The sequence below is a fragment of the Sorghum bicolor genome, chromosome 2 (assembly GCF_000003195.3).
Source record: "Sorghum bicolor cultivar BTx623 chromosome 2, Sorghum_bicolor_NCBIv3, whole genome shotgun sequence".
NCBI classification, from domain to species: domain Eukaryota; kingdom Viridiplantae; phylum Streptophyta; class Magnoliopsida; order Poales; family Poaceae; genus Sorghum; species Sorghum bicolor.
The window spans coordinates 18756386-18772628 of NC_012871.2; the positions used below are offsets into that span (position 1 = coordinate 18756386).

General features: G+C 42.0%; 4 protein-coding genes and 1 non-coding gene across 5 annotated transcripts; 2 read left to right on the forward strand and 3 right to left on the reverse strand.

The window, feature by feature from the left end:
* Nucleotides 726-4860, forward strand: LOC8061669 (probable UDP-3-O-acylglucosamine N-acyltransferase 2, mitochondrial). The gene is made up of 11 exons (XM_002459776.2): nucleotides 726-945; nucleotides 1608-1741; nucleotides 1859-2060; nucleotides 2146-2222; nucleotides 2535-2584; nucleotides 3271-3335; nucleotides 3507-3558; nucleotides 3630-3700; nucleotides 3799-3865; nucleotides 4279-4350; nucleotides 4449-4860. Exons 2-11 carry the CDS (start codon nucleotides 1615-1617, stop codon nucleotides 4521-4523), a joined length of 858 nt encoding a protein of 285 aa, XP_002459821.1. The 5' UTR covers nucleotides 726-945; nucleotides 1608-1614; the 3' UTR covers nucleotides 4524-4860.
* On the reverse strand, nucleotides 5580-5652 carry TRNAR-CCG. Its single transcript has one exon. It is a non-coding gene; the product is annotated as a tRNA-Arg (tRNA).
* Nucleotides 6758-10176, reverse strand: LOC8059778 (GPI mannosyltransferase 1). Its single transcript, XM_002461919.2, has 4 exons — nucleotides 9520-10176; nucleotides 8815-8997; nucleotides 7367-7920; nucleotides 6758-7280 (listed from the first exon to the last, which is right to left on the reverse strand). The coding sequence occupies exons 1-4, from the start codon at nucleotides 10148-10150 to the stop codon at nucleotides 6963-6965; spliced, it is 1686 nt and encodes a 561-aa protein (XP_002461964.2). The 5' UTR covers nucleotides 10151-10176; the 3' UTR covers nucleotides 6758-6962.
* LOC8061670 (protein TRIGALACTOSYLDIACYLGLYCEROL 3, chloroplastic) lies at nucleotides 10029-13758 on the forward strand. Its single transcript, XM_002459777.2, has 11 exons — nucleotides 10029-10246; nucleotides 10717-10813; nucleotides 10952-11080; nucleotides 11376-11471; nucleotides 11593-11670; nucleotides 11771-11832; nucleotides 11921-11996; nucleotides 12499-12606; nucleotides 12720-12895; nucleotides 12975-13059; nucleotides 13153-13758. The coding sequence occupies exons 1-11, from the start codon at nucleotides 10134-10136 to the stop codon at nucleotides 13192-13194; spliced, it is 1062 nt and encodes a 353-aa protein (XP_002459822.1). The 5' UTR covers nucleotides 10029-10133; the 3' UTR covers nucleotides 13195-13758.
* On the reverse strand, nucleotides 13990-15744 carry LOC8059779. Its single transcript, XM_002461920.2, has 2 exons — nucleotides 15280-15744; nucleotides 13990-14411 (listed from the first exon to the last, which is right to left on the reverse strand). Exon 1 carries the CDS (start codon nucleotides 15669-15671, stop codon nucleotides 15297-15299), a length of 375 nt encoding a protein of 124 aa, XP_002461965.1. The 5' UTR covers nucleotides 15672-15744; the 3' UTR covers nucleotides 13990-14411; nucleotides 15280-15296.

Here is a 16243-nt window from a genome sequence, read left to right on the forward strand (position 1 = left end):
AAAAAAATTAATTAGATATTTAGACATAAAGGTATTTTTGACTTTTCATACCTACAGTTAAACACCGTTAGAGTCAAATCTAACGGAAGTGACATAGAGGGTAAAAGAGTTCAGAGCAGTGACACATGTAAGAGCTCAACTTTTTTAATAGTTTGTAGACAATTACTAACTTTTATAATAACATACATGTAAAAGCCTCATGTTTTTATAAGATGTCAGATGTGATGTTCAGATACTAATTAAAAAACTAATTATATAACTCACATGAAAACCACAACACGAATTTATTAAATCTAACATCCATAGCACATAAGTGTTATTGTAAAAACTGTAGAATTAATTATTTTTTATTTATATTTAGGTCTTGTTTAGTTCGCAAAAATTTTAGTTTTTGGCTACTGTAGCACTTTCGTTTTTATTTGACAAACATTATCCAATCACGGAGTAATTAGGCTCAAAAGATTCATCTCACAAATTACGGACAAACTATGCAATTAGTTTTTATTTTTATCTATATTTAATTTAATGCTATATGTATGCGACTAAAGATTCGATGTGACGGGGAATCTTAAAAAATTTTACGCACTAAACAAGGCCTTAATGTTTCAAGTTAAAGTATTCGATGGACAGGGTAAAAAAAAAGTTTGGCAGGGCCTAAACGGACAAGGGAAAAAGTGAAACTACCGAGAGGCCCGGTAGCAAATACTACAAGGCCCAATACTGAACTCACCGCCCCATCAGCGTCAGCGTTCCCTCAGTCAGTCAGTCGGTCCTCCCATCGAGTCTCCGACCGGCGGCGGCGCATCACGACCTTCCCCTACCTGCTAGAGCACATCAGGGTGGTGGTTCCTGGGCAGCTTGCACTAGGCGCCGCTGCCTTCCGCCCTCTCAGGGCTCAACGGCAAAGAGGTGCAGCGACGGCGTGATGCCAGCAGCAGCTAGCAGGTACCCGTGCACCCGAGCGCCTCTTCTCATTTTCGTAGTCGGCGAGCGCCGCCGCCGGTGACCAGAGCATAGACAGGCCAGCAGTTGCTCGAGCGCGGAGGCCGAAAGAACACGAAAAAAAAAATCGATCAGTCAGCCAAAGCCCTTTACACCCACATACTAAAAACATCTAGTGCGAGTGCGATTTGAGAAAGGCAGCTTTTTCTCGCGGTTGAGTTCGTAGTTGTTCACTGCTGATCCCCTGACTCTGTCCTTTCGCTTTAGAGCGCGAGGCAGCTTGCTTTGCCATCCGCCACTGCAGGGTCACCATCAGGATCGACTAAGGCCGTGTTTAGTTCGCCAACGGAAAAAATTTCGCAATATTGTAGCACTTTCGTTTGTTTGTGGTAATTATTGTCCAACCAAGGACTAACTAGGCTCAAAATATTCGTCTCATAAATTTCGACCAAACTGTGCAATTAGTTTTTATTTTCGTCTATATTTAATACTCCATGCATGTGTCTAAAGATTTGATGTAACGGGGAATCTTGAAAAATTTTGCGTTTTTGGGTGGAAGTAAACAAGGCCTAACTAGGTTTGGATTTCTGCCCCCATTTTAGTTTTGCCCAAAACATTCACTAGAACATATGTCATTTGTTGTTGTTTTTTTTTCACTCGCCCAGGTAAAGGATGGCAGCCATCCTGCCTAGGACCATCTGCAAGGCGGCGGAGGCGGCGCTATCACTACACTCTGTGCTGCCACGCGCCGCCTGCCACTTTGCGCGGTACCTGGGCGGCGTCTCCTCTGCTTGCAGCAGTAAGTGATCATCCACTCCAGTGCCACAAAACTTAGTTCCTTTTTATTTAAAAAAATAAATAAATTTACTTTATTAATTTTGAGATATTTGTGACCCTTGACTTGCTGAACGATCAGATCCTGGCACTGCTTCAGTGGAGTTCTTGCCGTGGCACAATGGCGGGGGCCTCCTGCACCGGGCGGCGTCCGTTGACCCCACCGCTGTGGTGGAGCCCGGAGCAGTCGTGCACTCTGGTGCTGTCCTTGGTAGAGAGGTCGTTGTTGGTTCTGGAGCCGTGGTTGGGCCTTCAGTTTCCATTGGGCAGTCAACTAGGATCGGGTATTCTGATTCTTGAATTTAATTTGAGAATGTACTCTTGATTGAAGGATTTGCTGAGAATGAAGATTGGTTTTAAAATCTGTAGGTACAATGTTGTCTTAAGCAATTGCTCAGTGGGTGACTTCTGTATTATTCACAATGGAGCCTCCATTGGTCAAGACGGTGAGCATATATACTCATTTTAGTGTTTACGTCATCCCATGCCGTGAAAAAAGAAAGAAGGTACAAGGTTGCTGGTATCTGGTATCATGTGCTGAAACCTCTCAGTTGGATGTGCATGTTATACTTCAAATCGTTCGACACAGTCACTTTTTTCTAGTGAGCAGATTGCATTGCCTTTTGGCTACTCACATACCTTTTCTTTTTAAAAATACTTGGTATAATGGTATATGATAAGATTGCTTGATATACTCCTTTCAAAGAATATAATTCATATATTCTCATGATATGTTGATGTACATCTTATGGTTGCAGGTTTTGGGTTTTTTGTGGATGATGCTGGACAGGTTAAGAAGAAACCACAGGTTAGTGCTCAGTTGCTCACCATTGTTGCCCTATGGTAATTCCTTTTTTTTTTGAAGATTGTTAATTAGTAGAATCCAATTTTAAAGCTACTGACATGTTCAGAACTAAGGTTACCTTATGGCCTGTGTTACTGCAATATTCAGTGTTATCTTATATAGGTAAGGAAAAGCTTAGTCTGACATTTATCATACTTAATCCATCCTACTTACCTGAAGTCCAATAGCAAAAAAATCTTGAGATAATACATTCCCACTCAATGTTTAGTAACTAGCTGGCTTATCTCTGACTCTCTGTAGATGTTTCTTTGAGTGTCTTTAGTGGATGTGATTTGGATATCCCTTGTGAATAAAATTTAGGCTCCGTTTACTCCTCCAAACTATTTAAGTTGGTCCCTAATGAGAGTTGTCTTTTTTATTTCTCCACTTACAAGTTGAATACGAAGTTCAAATTTGTGTAGTAACAGAGGAAATTATGTTCTATATTAGAAAATTGCCTCAAGAATTTTCCCCTAACCCCCCTCCCCAGAAAAAAGAACTTAAAGCTCAACTTGTAAATGGAAAAACAAAAAGATAAATCTCATTATGGGGTATATTGGACCAGCTGAAGTAGCTCTGGGTGTAAAGGGTTGTATGAGGTAGTAACATGTACTTTTTTGTCTATACTGAAATATCTTGCTATTTGTCAGACGCTGTACGCAAAAATTGGAGACCATGTAGAAATAGGCGCAAACACATGCATTGACAGAGGCAGGTAACTTTTTAAGTGCAAGGTATTGCTGATATTGAGAACATGTGATTGCAGTTCTTCTGTTGTCTGGTCCATGATTTTCATTTAAAGAAGCTATAGGCTATCAGCTCTTTTCATTTGATTATATATTTGGCTGCAGTAGAATTTTGCTGAAACTTCTCTTATTAACTGCAGCTGGAGAGAGACAATTATCGGAGATCATACTAAGATTGATAATCTGGTCCAGGTATTATCTCTCCTACATTAGGTGTTTGCTTTTTTTCTCTGTTTCCTGTAAATTGACAATTTTTCTTGCAGATAGGCCACAATGTGGTAATTGGAAAGTGCTGCATGATATGTGGGCAAGTAGGGATTGCTGGTTCTGCAACGTATGTATAGCTTCATAGGTTACATGTTTCTTCTGCTTAGGATTGTTATATGCTTTTTGTGGGCCATTTTCAAGATTCATCCTGTTATGAGCATGCAGACTGGGGGACTATGTTACATTGGGTGGTCGAGTGGCAATTCGGGACCATGTCTCCATTGTATCAAAGGTGCTGTGTTCGCAGCTCTGTGCTTTTTGTTTTGCCTTTTGTGCATTTTGTATCAAAACTAGTTCGATTTCAGTGCAACATTGTGTTGCCTTGTCTGATGTCTTATCGTGGTTATGTTACTCCGAGCACTCTTGAATCCTTTTAGTTCTGATTCAGTTGTGCTTACAGTGGTGCAAATATTCTTTTCTTCATGCTGGGCTGCTGAGCCAAGAAGTTTATATGCAGCTTGTGTCTTCGCATCTAGTGGTTTCAGCAAATAGAATGTATAGTCAAACAAATGATGTTTCCTGTTTATAATTATGGCAAGCACCTGCATACCACCACCCCAACTTCTGAAGATGATGCCACTGAATTTTACTTGACCATCAGGCTTCTTTGTTGTTATTATCACTATTTCTGCGACCTTCTTGCAGGTTCGACTCGTAGCTAATAGCTTGGTGACAAAGGATATTCAGGAGCCTGGTGACTATGGTGGATTCCCTGCTGTAAGCATATATCGAAGGCCATACCATTTCAACTTTGCTCCCCTCTTTATCCTACTAGTATAGCAATAAATTCTAACAGTTGGCTATGCATGCTTTAGGTACCGATAAATGAATGGCGCCGGCAAATTGCAAATATGCGGTTGTTCTCAAAGAAAGATGGCATGAAGAGATAGCATCCAGCAACTCCCTCCCCAGAAAAAAAAGTTGCTGCAGCACCTCATTTTTAATAGGGCAACATTTGTTTGGCTTATAAGGTTCAGACCAGATCACCTGTAGTGGAGAACGAGGGGATGGTGTGCTTCAGCATTTCGGGTATACAATGGAATTTGACCTTTCGAAAGGTTTTTTTTTATGACTGTTGGTTATTTAACTTGGTATTAACAAAGCTCTGTATCAGTCACAGATTATTTTCTAGCTCTGTCTGCTCTTCATGCCTCTTTCAGAGATAGTACATTGTAGTATACCATCATGTTCTTAGTCATGAGTTAAGTTTCAGAGTTTCAGGCAGCAGAGGTCGCTGAGTCGATGTCAATGGCGGTGACGTGAATGTATCAGCTGCCATGTGCTCGCCGGGAGCCTAGGGCAACGAGTCAACGACGCAGCGTGGTAGCCGAGGGGTGTTCCTAGTCAAGTTTTTCTTGATCTAATGGCCCAAATTTCTATCTTGCGGCCATAACAATCAAACTATGCACATAGTTATTATCTTCATATGCTGTATGCACATGGTCCTGTTGTAGCTGTGTTTTTTTTCTCTTCTATAGATACAGTACACGGCAAAACTCTTGCCATCATTCCAGGAAAAAATGGTTTCCCACACTTTCCAGAACAAAAAAAAAATCATAGGCAAGAAGTGTTTTTTTTTTTAAGATCTACGCAAGAAACTGGACTGACATGAACAATGAGCAGGAGTACGATGCTTGAGGCTTGGTTGAGGGAGCAGAAAAGGTTCTGGTGCTAATGATCAATCATGTTTCAGCTTTTAGCTGTAGAGAAGAAGCCAAGTTCGTAAAATAGGCGTCGCACTCGGGCCTCTCGCCGACGGCCTCCAAGTCCTCACACGTCACCACGAACACGCACCGCCCGCATGCCTCGGCGGCGCTCATCCCGGCGTACCGCGCCGTCCAGCCTCATCCGGCCGGCGCACGCCTCCCGTAGCAGTGCCGGACCCAGCACGCCTCCCGTCACGCCGCCGTCCGCATGGCCAGAATCAGTATCAAAAAAAGCACGGACGACCACGATGGGACTCGAACCCACAATCTCCCGCTCCGGAGGCGAGCGCCTTATCCATTAGGCCACGCGGTCATATTGATGGCATGATGTGTAAGAACCTTTATGAATTATATATCGCACATAGTATCCCAAACGAATCCTAGAGACTCAAAGCATCTCAAGTTTGACAAAAATTATACAATAAAATAGTAACATTTATAATATCATTTTAAGTATCATTAGAGTTTTTATTAATTATATTTTTATGGTATATCTATTTGATGTGAACAATCTTTATCTCTCCAAGATTCTTAGAATGACTTATAATTTGTGATTGAGGAAGTATTTTTTTTGTTTCATTTACAAAACTGGAAAATTCAAGCAAGAGGGACCAATCGTTGTCAACTATAAACACACGTGAAATGTGACCGTGTTCTACATGAAGAGCGTGGCACAGATAGGAGAGCTTCCCTTTCTCATTTTTTCAGAACAGGCAAGGCGTTTGCCATACCTATTTACTCATGCGGGCTCACGGTCTCTCATATTGCTTGCCTCAGTTCCAACTAACTGCCATGAGTTAGCAAAAAAAAGCATGCGCCGAGGCACAAAGAAACAAAAGTATACTGCCACTTTCCTGTTCACACATGAGTAGGATCAAGGGCTGTCAGGGTTCAGGTACCAGTGTACCAGCTCGGTGTTTAAATCTAGCAGCTGGCCTTGTTTAGTTCACCCAAAAAATAAAAAAAATTCAAGATTTCCGTCACATTAAATCTTGTGGCACATGTATAAAGCATTAAATATAGACAAAAACTAATTGTACAGTTTGTCTATGAATCGCAAGATGAATCTTTTGAACCTAATTAGTTCATGATTAGATAATAATTGCCAAATAAAAAAGAAAGAGCTACAGTACCCAAAACCATTTTTTTAAACTTGCAGGTGTCACAAAACAAACTATAGAAGTCCTAGATAGTCCGCGAGACAAATTTATTAAGCCTAATTAATCCGTCATTTGCAACATGTTTACTGCAGCACCACATTATCAAATCATAGACTAATTAGGCTTAAAAAATTCATCTAGCAAAAATTCATCTGTGCAATTAATTATTATTTTTAATTTATATTTAATACTCTATGCATGTGTTAAAATATCGATACGATAGGAGCTAAACTTTAGGGAGAGGAACTAAACAAGGCGTAATCTCAACCAGCTGCAAATTCTGATAATCAAAATATAATTCTCATGTAATGTCACCACATTATCTACGGGCAAAACTATAATGATGCATTCAAGTCACATATGATCTGATACAGAAACACAAAAAAAAAGAGAAACAAACATGATCCGTGTTCTAATCATACATAAGTTGGCAAAATGGATGGAGCCCAACCGGCAACCGCTGCTATTCTTCCTTCTTGGTAGCAACCTTGTTGCCAGACTTCACCGGCAATGAGAAGAGCTGAGTGTAGTTGTGGTGCTTCATCACCATGAGCATAATAAAGGTGTTCGCAGCCAGAAACATGAGGCCTGCAACCCAGAGCTGCACAAAAACGTTTCTGCCCTTGAATTCCAGCAGGTAAGCCCACATGAGCCAATGCAGCTGGGACCCCATCCACACTACCGTACAAGCCAGACCCTTCCACTTAAGTTTCATGCTGCTCCAAGGGAGAATGAGGGGCAACAGGCAGAAGAACCACACGAAGTATTGTGCCGTCATCACCTGCTCATTTAACAAACTGAAAGTAATTACCTTAAGGCACTACAGCATGAAAGAAATATCAAGTGTATGTATGAGTCATCATATACCTTGTTAAAAGCAACAAATGCAACCGTTTGGAGAAACATGCAGAATGGAAGATCCCTAGAGAAGCGTAGAATGAGTGCCAGTTGCACGATCAGTTGAGGAAGAAATGAAGCAAGCCTCTGAATACTTGAGAACCCTTGCTGATGATGTAGATATATGTGGTAGAAATATATCGAGAAATTGTGTCTTGGGTCGGTACGAGTAAGATGGTAAAGTAATGCTTCATTTAGGAAGTCCCAACCATAAAGATAGAAGAAAATACCAGTCCAGGCAAAGAACACAGATCCAGAGAGTAATCCAAACAGGATTGCATTTCTGCTTATGAAGTTTGAAAGGAAACCCCATACAGTGGCCACAAATGATGTTGGTTCTTCTATTTGACTGACTTCGTCATTTTGCAACTGTTGTTTGGACCTCCACATTGTAAGAGTAGGCCTACCAACAGGACCAGCATAGCCCTTGCCAAGAACTATTACAAAAGGAATCGCGTATATGATTGGGTATATTCTGAAGTGCACAATAAGCCCATACCAGAAAGCTGCCTGCAATACTCTACCTGCAAAAGACGCTTAAGCTGTAACATACCAATGTTAATCTATCCAGAATTTTTTTAAAAGCAATCTTTCTTCCTAGACCTGAGTCTTCATGATATTATTTGATGCAACTGCAAAGTGAATGACATAAGTTTTTTTGGGAGTGGAGGTTCCAGAACAAGCAAGTGGCACAATTAGCAAACCATATGGTTCGAATTATGTTAACATTTGACTTCATGAAAACACCTTTGGATGAGTTTGGCTGGGCCTAAACTGGGCCCATCCACGTGGACGGGCCAGGGATTTCATCTATTCAAAAAAGGCCTTAATGAACAGAGCAAAAAAGACGAACATGAATTAGTAATGTCTTTAAGGAGAAACAGCTACACACAGTGTATATAAGAAGATAAATATCCAAAATTCAGTGGTCAAACCCTGATAAACTATATGTCTGCACAGGTGCCATAACTAGTACTTTATACACTTCAAGACAAAAAGAAATCACTAAGTACAGATTTCACTGAATATGAGTACATAAGTGTGTACTGTATTTCATTGCATAAGCAAAACTAAACTTAGCAAATGCATGAGTGGGAAGAGAGCTGTTAGCACAGGACAAACTGAGTGCTTGTAGTATAAAATATTGACTATCAAAAACAAACAGAAGATATCTAAGACAATGCATAAGTAAGCCATGGATATGAATAAGTTACATACTGTGTTTAGAATAATCATATGCATATCCTATGTTGATATGAAAAAAAAAAGTAAAAACAAACACAGAGCTATAAAAGCATACATTAGTCCATGAGAGCACAAGCTGGGACAGTTTTAATGGTCCTATCACATTCGACCATAGCAACTTTACAAAGGTAGCAATAACTGAACAAACAGCATAAGAGATTCAGAGCTTACACCCTTCATCAAACATATGAGAATCCAGAGCATGACTGCGCAGACTATTGGTTCGCAGTTTCCTCTTGTACCAATAGTGAATGTGAAGGGATTGAACAGCCAAGCTACCACAGACCACATCCGCATTTTCTCAGGAATTCCTCTTAGTTCCAGAATGGTGTCTATGAACAACCCTACGAGCAAATCTGCAGAACAAGAACATTCATACAAGACCATCACAAACTTTATTCAAGGTAGTTACACAAAGAAGAATGTCTTACTATACAACTCAGTAGTCCTGAAGCCATGATAAATCCTAGCAGTTACCGATTCAGGATGAAAAGCTCCCTTTCTAAACCAAGTGTGGTTGTAAATGTGAGCATGAAAATGAAAGTTTACTGTGAATCTAAATGCTACACCCTACATTGCGAATAAAGATCACAATCCGAACAACGTGTGTTATGATCACTCATATATAAGTGAATCAAATGGATAAGAACTAACGCACTGAAGTCTCATACATCAATTCTCAGCTAGGAGTACCTTACAGAAACAAACCCAGGAATCTCGAGCGCCCAACATAAATGAACCGTAGATCAAGCACACGACGTTCCAGAAAACAAATATACTTACAAATATGTACGGAAATTAGTTACCGTTGGCAACACAACAGATCGGGAAGCAAACAGTTCTAAAAACAGCAGCAGTGCGTGAGCAGGGCAGGCTACCTGCGGCGGAGAAGAGGAGCTTGCCCCAGGCAGCATGGAGGAGTGAGTTCGGGAGAAGCAGGAAGGCCAGGATTGGAGAGTAGCGGTAGGTCGCGCGGGCGAACGGGGAACCGCCGGCGGCCACAGAGGCGGCGGCGTCGGAGAAGACGAGGTAGTCGACGTCGGTATAGCGCACCTCGAGGTGGGCATCCTGCCACTCCCCGAACACCACCAGTGCCAGCCGCAGCGCGGCGGACACAAGCACCACGCGCCGGAGAGTCACGGCGGCGGCGGAGGCCATCGGGGGGATCGCCTGTCGCCGAAGCTGGGAGGCCGGGCCGTCAGATGCGCGGGGCAGTTGAGTAATTTCTGCTCGAACTTTGGTGGTCAGGAAGGCGCACCCTGGCCCTCCGATTCTAAACGAACGGCTTCGATGGTCCGATCTGAGGAAGCGGCTGCTACTCCTGGCCCCACATGTCATATCCCACTTTCCAGAAAACCCCCCGAAAGACCGTTGATTTTGCATCACCTTCCCCACGGACGGAGACGACGGGAGGAAGCGAGCGGATTCCATCCACACCGTCGGTCCACCACTTTTCCCCGCACCCACCACGCGGCGCCGCCCGAGCACGACCATGGCGTCGCCGTCCATCCCCGCCGCTCTCCGCCACCCGCACCTCCCCGCCGGTGGAGGCCTTCTTTTTCACTCGTCCGGGGACCCAACCTCGCGCTCCGCGCTCTCGTTTAGGTAAAACTTTCTTTCTCCGCGCCGTGAAACTTTTTGGGGTGTTGGTCGATCCGAGCGTGGTTAATTTTTTGTTGCTTTTGTTCAGCTGCCCGTATATACTTGAAACGATTGTTGTTGCATCAAATGCAACATCTAGTTTCCACTTGGAAAAACAAAATTGGCCTGGTCAACTATTTGCTCCTCTTGCTTAATATAAGAAGGATCTGTGTCCTGGAATTAGGTAGATGGATTTGTATCTGTTCGAAATTAAACAATTCAGTGGATGAATCATTAAATGCCATTACATCATCAGTGATTGTAGCCCGGTTGATTGCTTGCACTGAAAGAATCGAATGTTTTATGTCTTTGTGTTAGTGATTAGCTTGCTGTGCACCATGTGTGTTTGTGGATGATTTAACCTCTAATCTCTATGTTTTCCTGTAAAGTGATGTTGCAGTGATAACACTTTGCTTCTCTTATTGTTTAAGCAGGATAGGAGACATGCCAATGAGAAGGTGTCAGACAGATGTTGGTCCTGTTTTGGCTGCAAGGAGTCCTGGTTTGGGCAACGTTGACAATCTCCATCAGGTTTGCACTTGCAATTTCATTGATTTTTTTAGTATTTACTTGAATACTTGAATTGCCATATTCATTAAAAAAAATACTTGAATTGCCATATAATGAAGTTTATCTTGACGAATTGTTTTTCGTGGGCATGTGCTGTAGAGTTCAAGCTTGTCTAGGAGCTGGGATTTGAACCGCAAGATTGATGATGACCACGATGTACTCATAGAATGTAGGGATGTTCATAAGTCATTTGGAGACAAACATGTATTAAGAGGTGTCAGTTTCAAGGTCAGCCCTTCTCTTTCCACTTTCATTGGTATATGTTTTTCATGACTTGAATCAGAACCTGTGATTTCCTTATGTAGCAAGAAGGTGGCATGAGTCATGTAATTCTCAATCCCCAGTTGCACAAGATTTGTAATTTGAATCTTATTTAATTCTATTTTTTTAACTCACCTGTCACCACATTGCAGTCACTATGCATTCTGTCCACTGTTATATTTTGGTAGTATAATGTTTTCATGACTCAGTAGATTTGGTTTGTTGTAGTTATAGTTTAAAATAATGTTATATTCTTGTGTAGATTAGACATGGTGAAGCAGTCGGGATAATTGGACCTTCAGGAACAGGCAAGTCAACTATTTTGAAGGTTATGGCAGGGCTGCTAGCCCCAGACAAGGTTGTTCATCTTCTTAGTTTGCCTCTGTTACAACAGTGCATCAATACATTTTCGTTACAGCTTGGTCAACTGGAAGCTAAATGTGCTCTTTTTCTTTTTCTGTCTCTGCAATAACAAGCAGGGTGATGTAATCATTTGTGGAAAGAAAAGACATGGTTTAGTTAGTGACGAGGATATGGAGGGTGTCCGCATTGGTTTGGTACATATTCCTTGTATTTTGTTGCACCTGTACTAAGAAATTGCATGATTTCCTTATAGCTTCTTGTGCTTGAACATTCTGATATGGCATTGTGATACAGGTCTTTCAAAGTGCTGCACTTTTTGATTCTCTCACAGTTCGCGAAAATGTTGGATTCCTTTTGTAAGGGAACATGCCTGCCAGAAAGTCATTTTTTCAGTAATTGCTTCTGTTAAGCTTTCATCTCTGATTTATCCATTCTTTGCTTTAGATATGAAAATTCAAGCTTACCCGAGGACCACATTGGTAAATTAGTAACAGAAACTTTGGCTGCAGTAGGACTAAAGGTAAGTCAAGCTTTCATATTCGTTTAGGTAGAGCACTTGTTCCCACAATAAATTTAGCATTCAATTCATAAAGTATCTGTGTTTAAAATTTTGTTTCTGTCACAATGAGTACTTTGCATGATGGGAAACTTTTCCAATAAATTGCCTACTGTTATCTACAGATGCTATCTAATAGTAGACGAATAGCAGGCAGAGTAATCCTACATGCAAACAATGACAAGGTGGCTTCTTTATTGGTCAAGAGCAAAACAAAAAAAAAAGGACTTGATATAAGATGCCTTTATGTTTGTCGAAACGAGAATTGCACAGATTCTAAAACAAATCAGCAGTAGAGGAGCTGGTCAGCTGCAATCCATGAGTTACTGTTATATCTTTTGAATTTAGAACTGTTTTATTTTGGAGGATGATAAATTTATAATTAATCGTGTTCAATTGGGCATGAGCAGATGTTTGAGCATTTCTTGTAGTACTGTTGAATAAAACTTGATTATTTCTTGTGTAGGGTGTTGAAGATCGTATGCCATCTGAATTGTCTGGTGGCATGAAAAAGCGCGTTGCTCTAGCACGTTCGATAATATTTGATGATACAAAGGATGTAGTCGAGCCAGAGGTATTGATCATGAGCTAATAAGGCGTTTTCCTCTTTGTTACCTGATACACTCTAAATTGGAAAGTCTGTTTCTGTTTATAAGATGACACTCCTCAAATTTCTTCCTCTCGTAGGTCCTTTTATATGACGAACCTACAGCTGGGCTCGACCCGATTGCATCAACTGTCGTGGAAGACCTTATACGTTCTGTCCATATGACTGGGCGGGATGCTCTTGGTAAGCCAGGAAAAATAGCTTCCTATGTTGTTGTGACCCATCAGCATAGCACAATAAGAAGAGCTGTTGATAGGTAAGAACAAACACTACAAGTGTCACTCCATGGCCTCAGTTGTCTATTGCTAGGCTGGTAACTGATATTTGTTTTTCAGATTGCTATTTCTTCACGAGGGGAAGGTAGTTTGGGAAGGAATGACAAATGAGTTTACAACATCAACTAATCCAATTGTTCAACAGGTTACACACTACAGCTTCTGTTGTTTTTAGGCATGCTAAGAGATAGTCTTTATGTAACCAGTTTTATCACCTGGCGTTATCTTTGGATTGCAGTTTGCATCTGGGAGCTTGGATGGGCCCATAAAATATTTTTAAGACCTGACCTAGTAGTCAATGAAGCATAGGTGTTTTATTACACCCTCTTACAGATCATGCCAACAAAATCTAGAGCATCAATAATCCAACAATATCTGGAGCATCAAGAATCTGAAATGGGCTCACTATGGTGGTTGGGAGATGTAAACGCGTTAGGTTTGGCACTGTTCCATTGAGTTTAACAGGCATCTGCAGCATCATCATTTGGCCACCTCACCCTCTATACACATAGTTGGAGTACCAGCTTGTCAAATAAGCGTTAGCTTCTATACATCATTCTTTGGGGGAAACTGTGCAATCAAGCAAAAAGAAACTATATTCTTTGGGAAAACTGCACGATCATGTGAAAAAAAAACTTTAGTAAACACCCTTCTTTTTATCCTTTACATGCGAACCTGATGTAAATGTAACTGTAGTTGTTGCTTATGATATAGCAATGTCAGTCCCTCAGTTTCTCAGATGATTGTATTTATACGCTTGTCTGAACTGAAGATGGTAACAGTGTGTACTCTATTTGCGCACACAAGTTGATTTGACATTGGCAACTCTCGTCAGTTACCTTCTCATTGTTGTAAACTTAATTACTGCTGTTTAACGAAGTCAGTCTAAAACGTGTTACGGCCTTGGGCTTGGAATGTCACCACTCGAATGAAATGTGTGAGCAGCTTGGAATGTCATCACTTGAATGAAATGCGTGAGCAGGTCACGAGGAACTGCTCTGCATCAAAGATACAAGCCAACAACCAAGCTAAATTTGCCACTGATAACTGATACGACTCCAAAACTCACTGTGAATACGTACATAGAATACGTGGACCTCTCAACGATACAAACATGCGGTAACTTGTTAGATAATATGAACTGGGTATACAACAATCATGGGTGCAAAAATTCAGGTACCCTCAAATAGAATATGTGAAGCACTTTTGGACGAGTATATGTGGGTGTTAGTCACCGCAATGAATGGAGAAAGAGCGACAAAACAACCAAATCTGGAGCTTTATTCGACAGAAATCAAGACTTAAACCTAGCTCGATCCTGGTTCAATTCAATTTCTGTCATAGTTTCTAAACTGTTAGTCCCAACAATTGCCGGCTGCAATTGAACATGTAGCTCCTTTGCCAAACAAAAACTCGCAGCAGGTGATCAGCCCATAAACAATTAACCACTGTGTTGTGCGTCGGAGGCCCAGGTTTCAAGTCCAACAACCTTGTAGCCTAATCAACATAGACCGAAAACAAAGAGTTAGAGGGCAGAACAGTACGAATAAGCTCATAACAGTTTCAAAGAAGGTTCTGTGGTTTGCGCTTGCACATGTACGATTACAAAAAACTTCTCAAAGGGTTATCCGATATAAAGATATCCTTCTGACTACATTTCAAATTAATATTTCAGCTAGTGACAGTATTAATCCAACACAGGCAATGTCAAGCACACTGCACACCACAGGAGAACAGATCACAGCTTAGATGAAACAGCAGATATTATGCTTATTAGGTCCAGCAAATACCTAGTGCCACAGCATATATATTCCTTAAGTGGCACAGGCATCATATGATTAGGTGTAACAAAAATGTAGCACCACAGCATAGACATAACTAAAAAAGGCACAGGCCACAGCTTAAACAGAGTGAAGAGAAGCACAGATTTTTCAAGCTAGAATCAAGTTCTATTTCTACTCACTAATACTACTAAACATAGCAGAACCACGCCATAATGAAAACAAGGTGAGCTTGGCAACTAGGTGCATCCTACACAAGAAGTCACTTAAGCACAACAGTTCTATATACATCAAGAAAGCATGGCATGATGAAACGATTGGACACTAACATATGGACCAATGCAACATTTCCATTTGCACACAGTAACTAACAAGGGGCTTAACAAACGTTTGTTTCGGTGTGGAACATGACCCCCAACCAAAATCTTCACAGCGAAAGGGCCACAAACAATGATTAAAATCACTTATTGATCACACGGCCCTGTGTCATTCACCCGTAACACCTCTCTCTCCGTCTTGCTCTAGGGATCAACCGAAGGAGAGATCAAATCGCTAGGCGCAACTCAATGACAAGGGTGTCTAACCGGAGAGGAGAGAGCTCTCATGTCTGGCGGCGAAGTCGCTTCCGGAGCTTGCGGAGCTTGTGCTTGTTCATCTTACGCTTGCGCTTCTTCTTCACGCTGTCCGCCCACACCTCCGCGGCCCCTCCGCCGACCTCCTCCCATGCGGGGGCACTCCCAGCCGGATCTAGGCACGGGTGTATCTGGAGGCCCGGGTGGAACGAGAAGAGGGCGTCGCGGAGAGTCCCGGGTGGCGTCTGGGCCGGCGTCGAGGCCGGGAGTGGAGGAGCAGGGGCCGGGGTGGGGCCCTGCTGCAGGTGCGGCGTGATGTTGGAGAGGAGCGTGTTAAAGGGCAGCGGCGGCGGGTCGCGGACGCGGAGGAGCAGCCGGCGGAGCGGCGCGGCGGCGGCGGCCATGGGAGACGTCAGACGTGCGAGGAGCGGAGGGTTTCCTTGGGAATGGTCGAATGGAGGCTGGCTGGGCTGGGCTGATGGTTGGTTCCATTGTGTTGTTGGTCTGCTTGGTTCCTCGAGTCTGGCCGGGCCGGGAGCTTGTGGTGCGTCCTGGGCTCTGGCCCATCTTGCTACGGTTCTATATTTTAATTTTTTCTTGTTTTACAACTGTGAAACTTCAGGTGAATTTGAACGATTTTTTTTATGCAAACTGGCTAAGAGCAACTCTGTTATTCATGTTATCTAGTCTATTTTTACATTTTTAAAGTGAAAATTAAAGTCCAACAGGTGTGCTATCTGGTTTACTAAAATAGCAAAATTTTGCTATTCCTAAACTTTCGCTTGTCATATATAGCATATCGTCCTCGCTAGCTATCCTATACAAAGACTGTTGTGGAACGCTATGCATTGAGTGAGTTTTTTATTTTACACAATGGCTAAATCTTATAGTTTAGAATATAATTTTACCTAGTCTGTGAGAGATGCTCTGAGAGTCTTTATTTAGGCACACTCGGTTCAGCGCATTGACATTGATT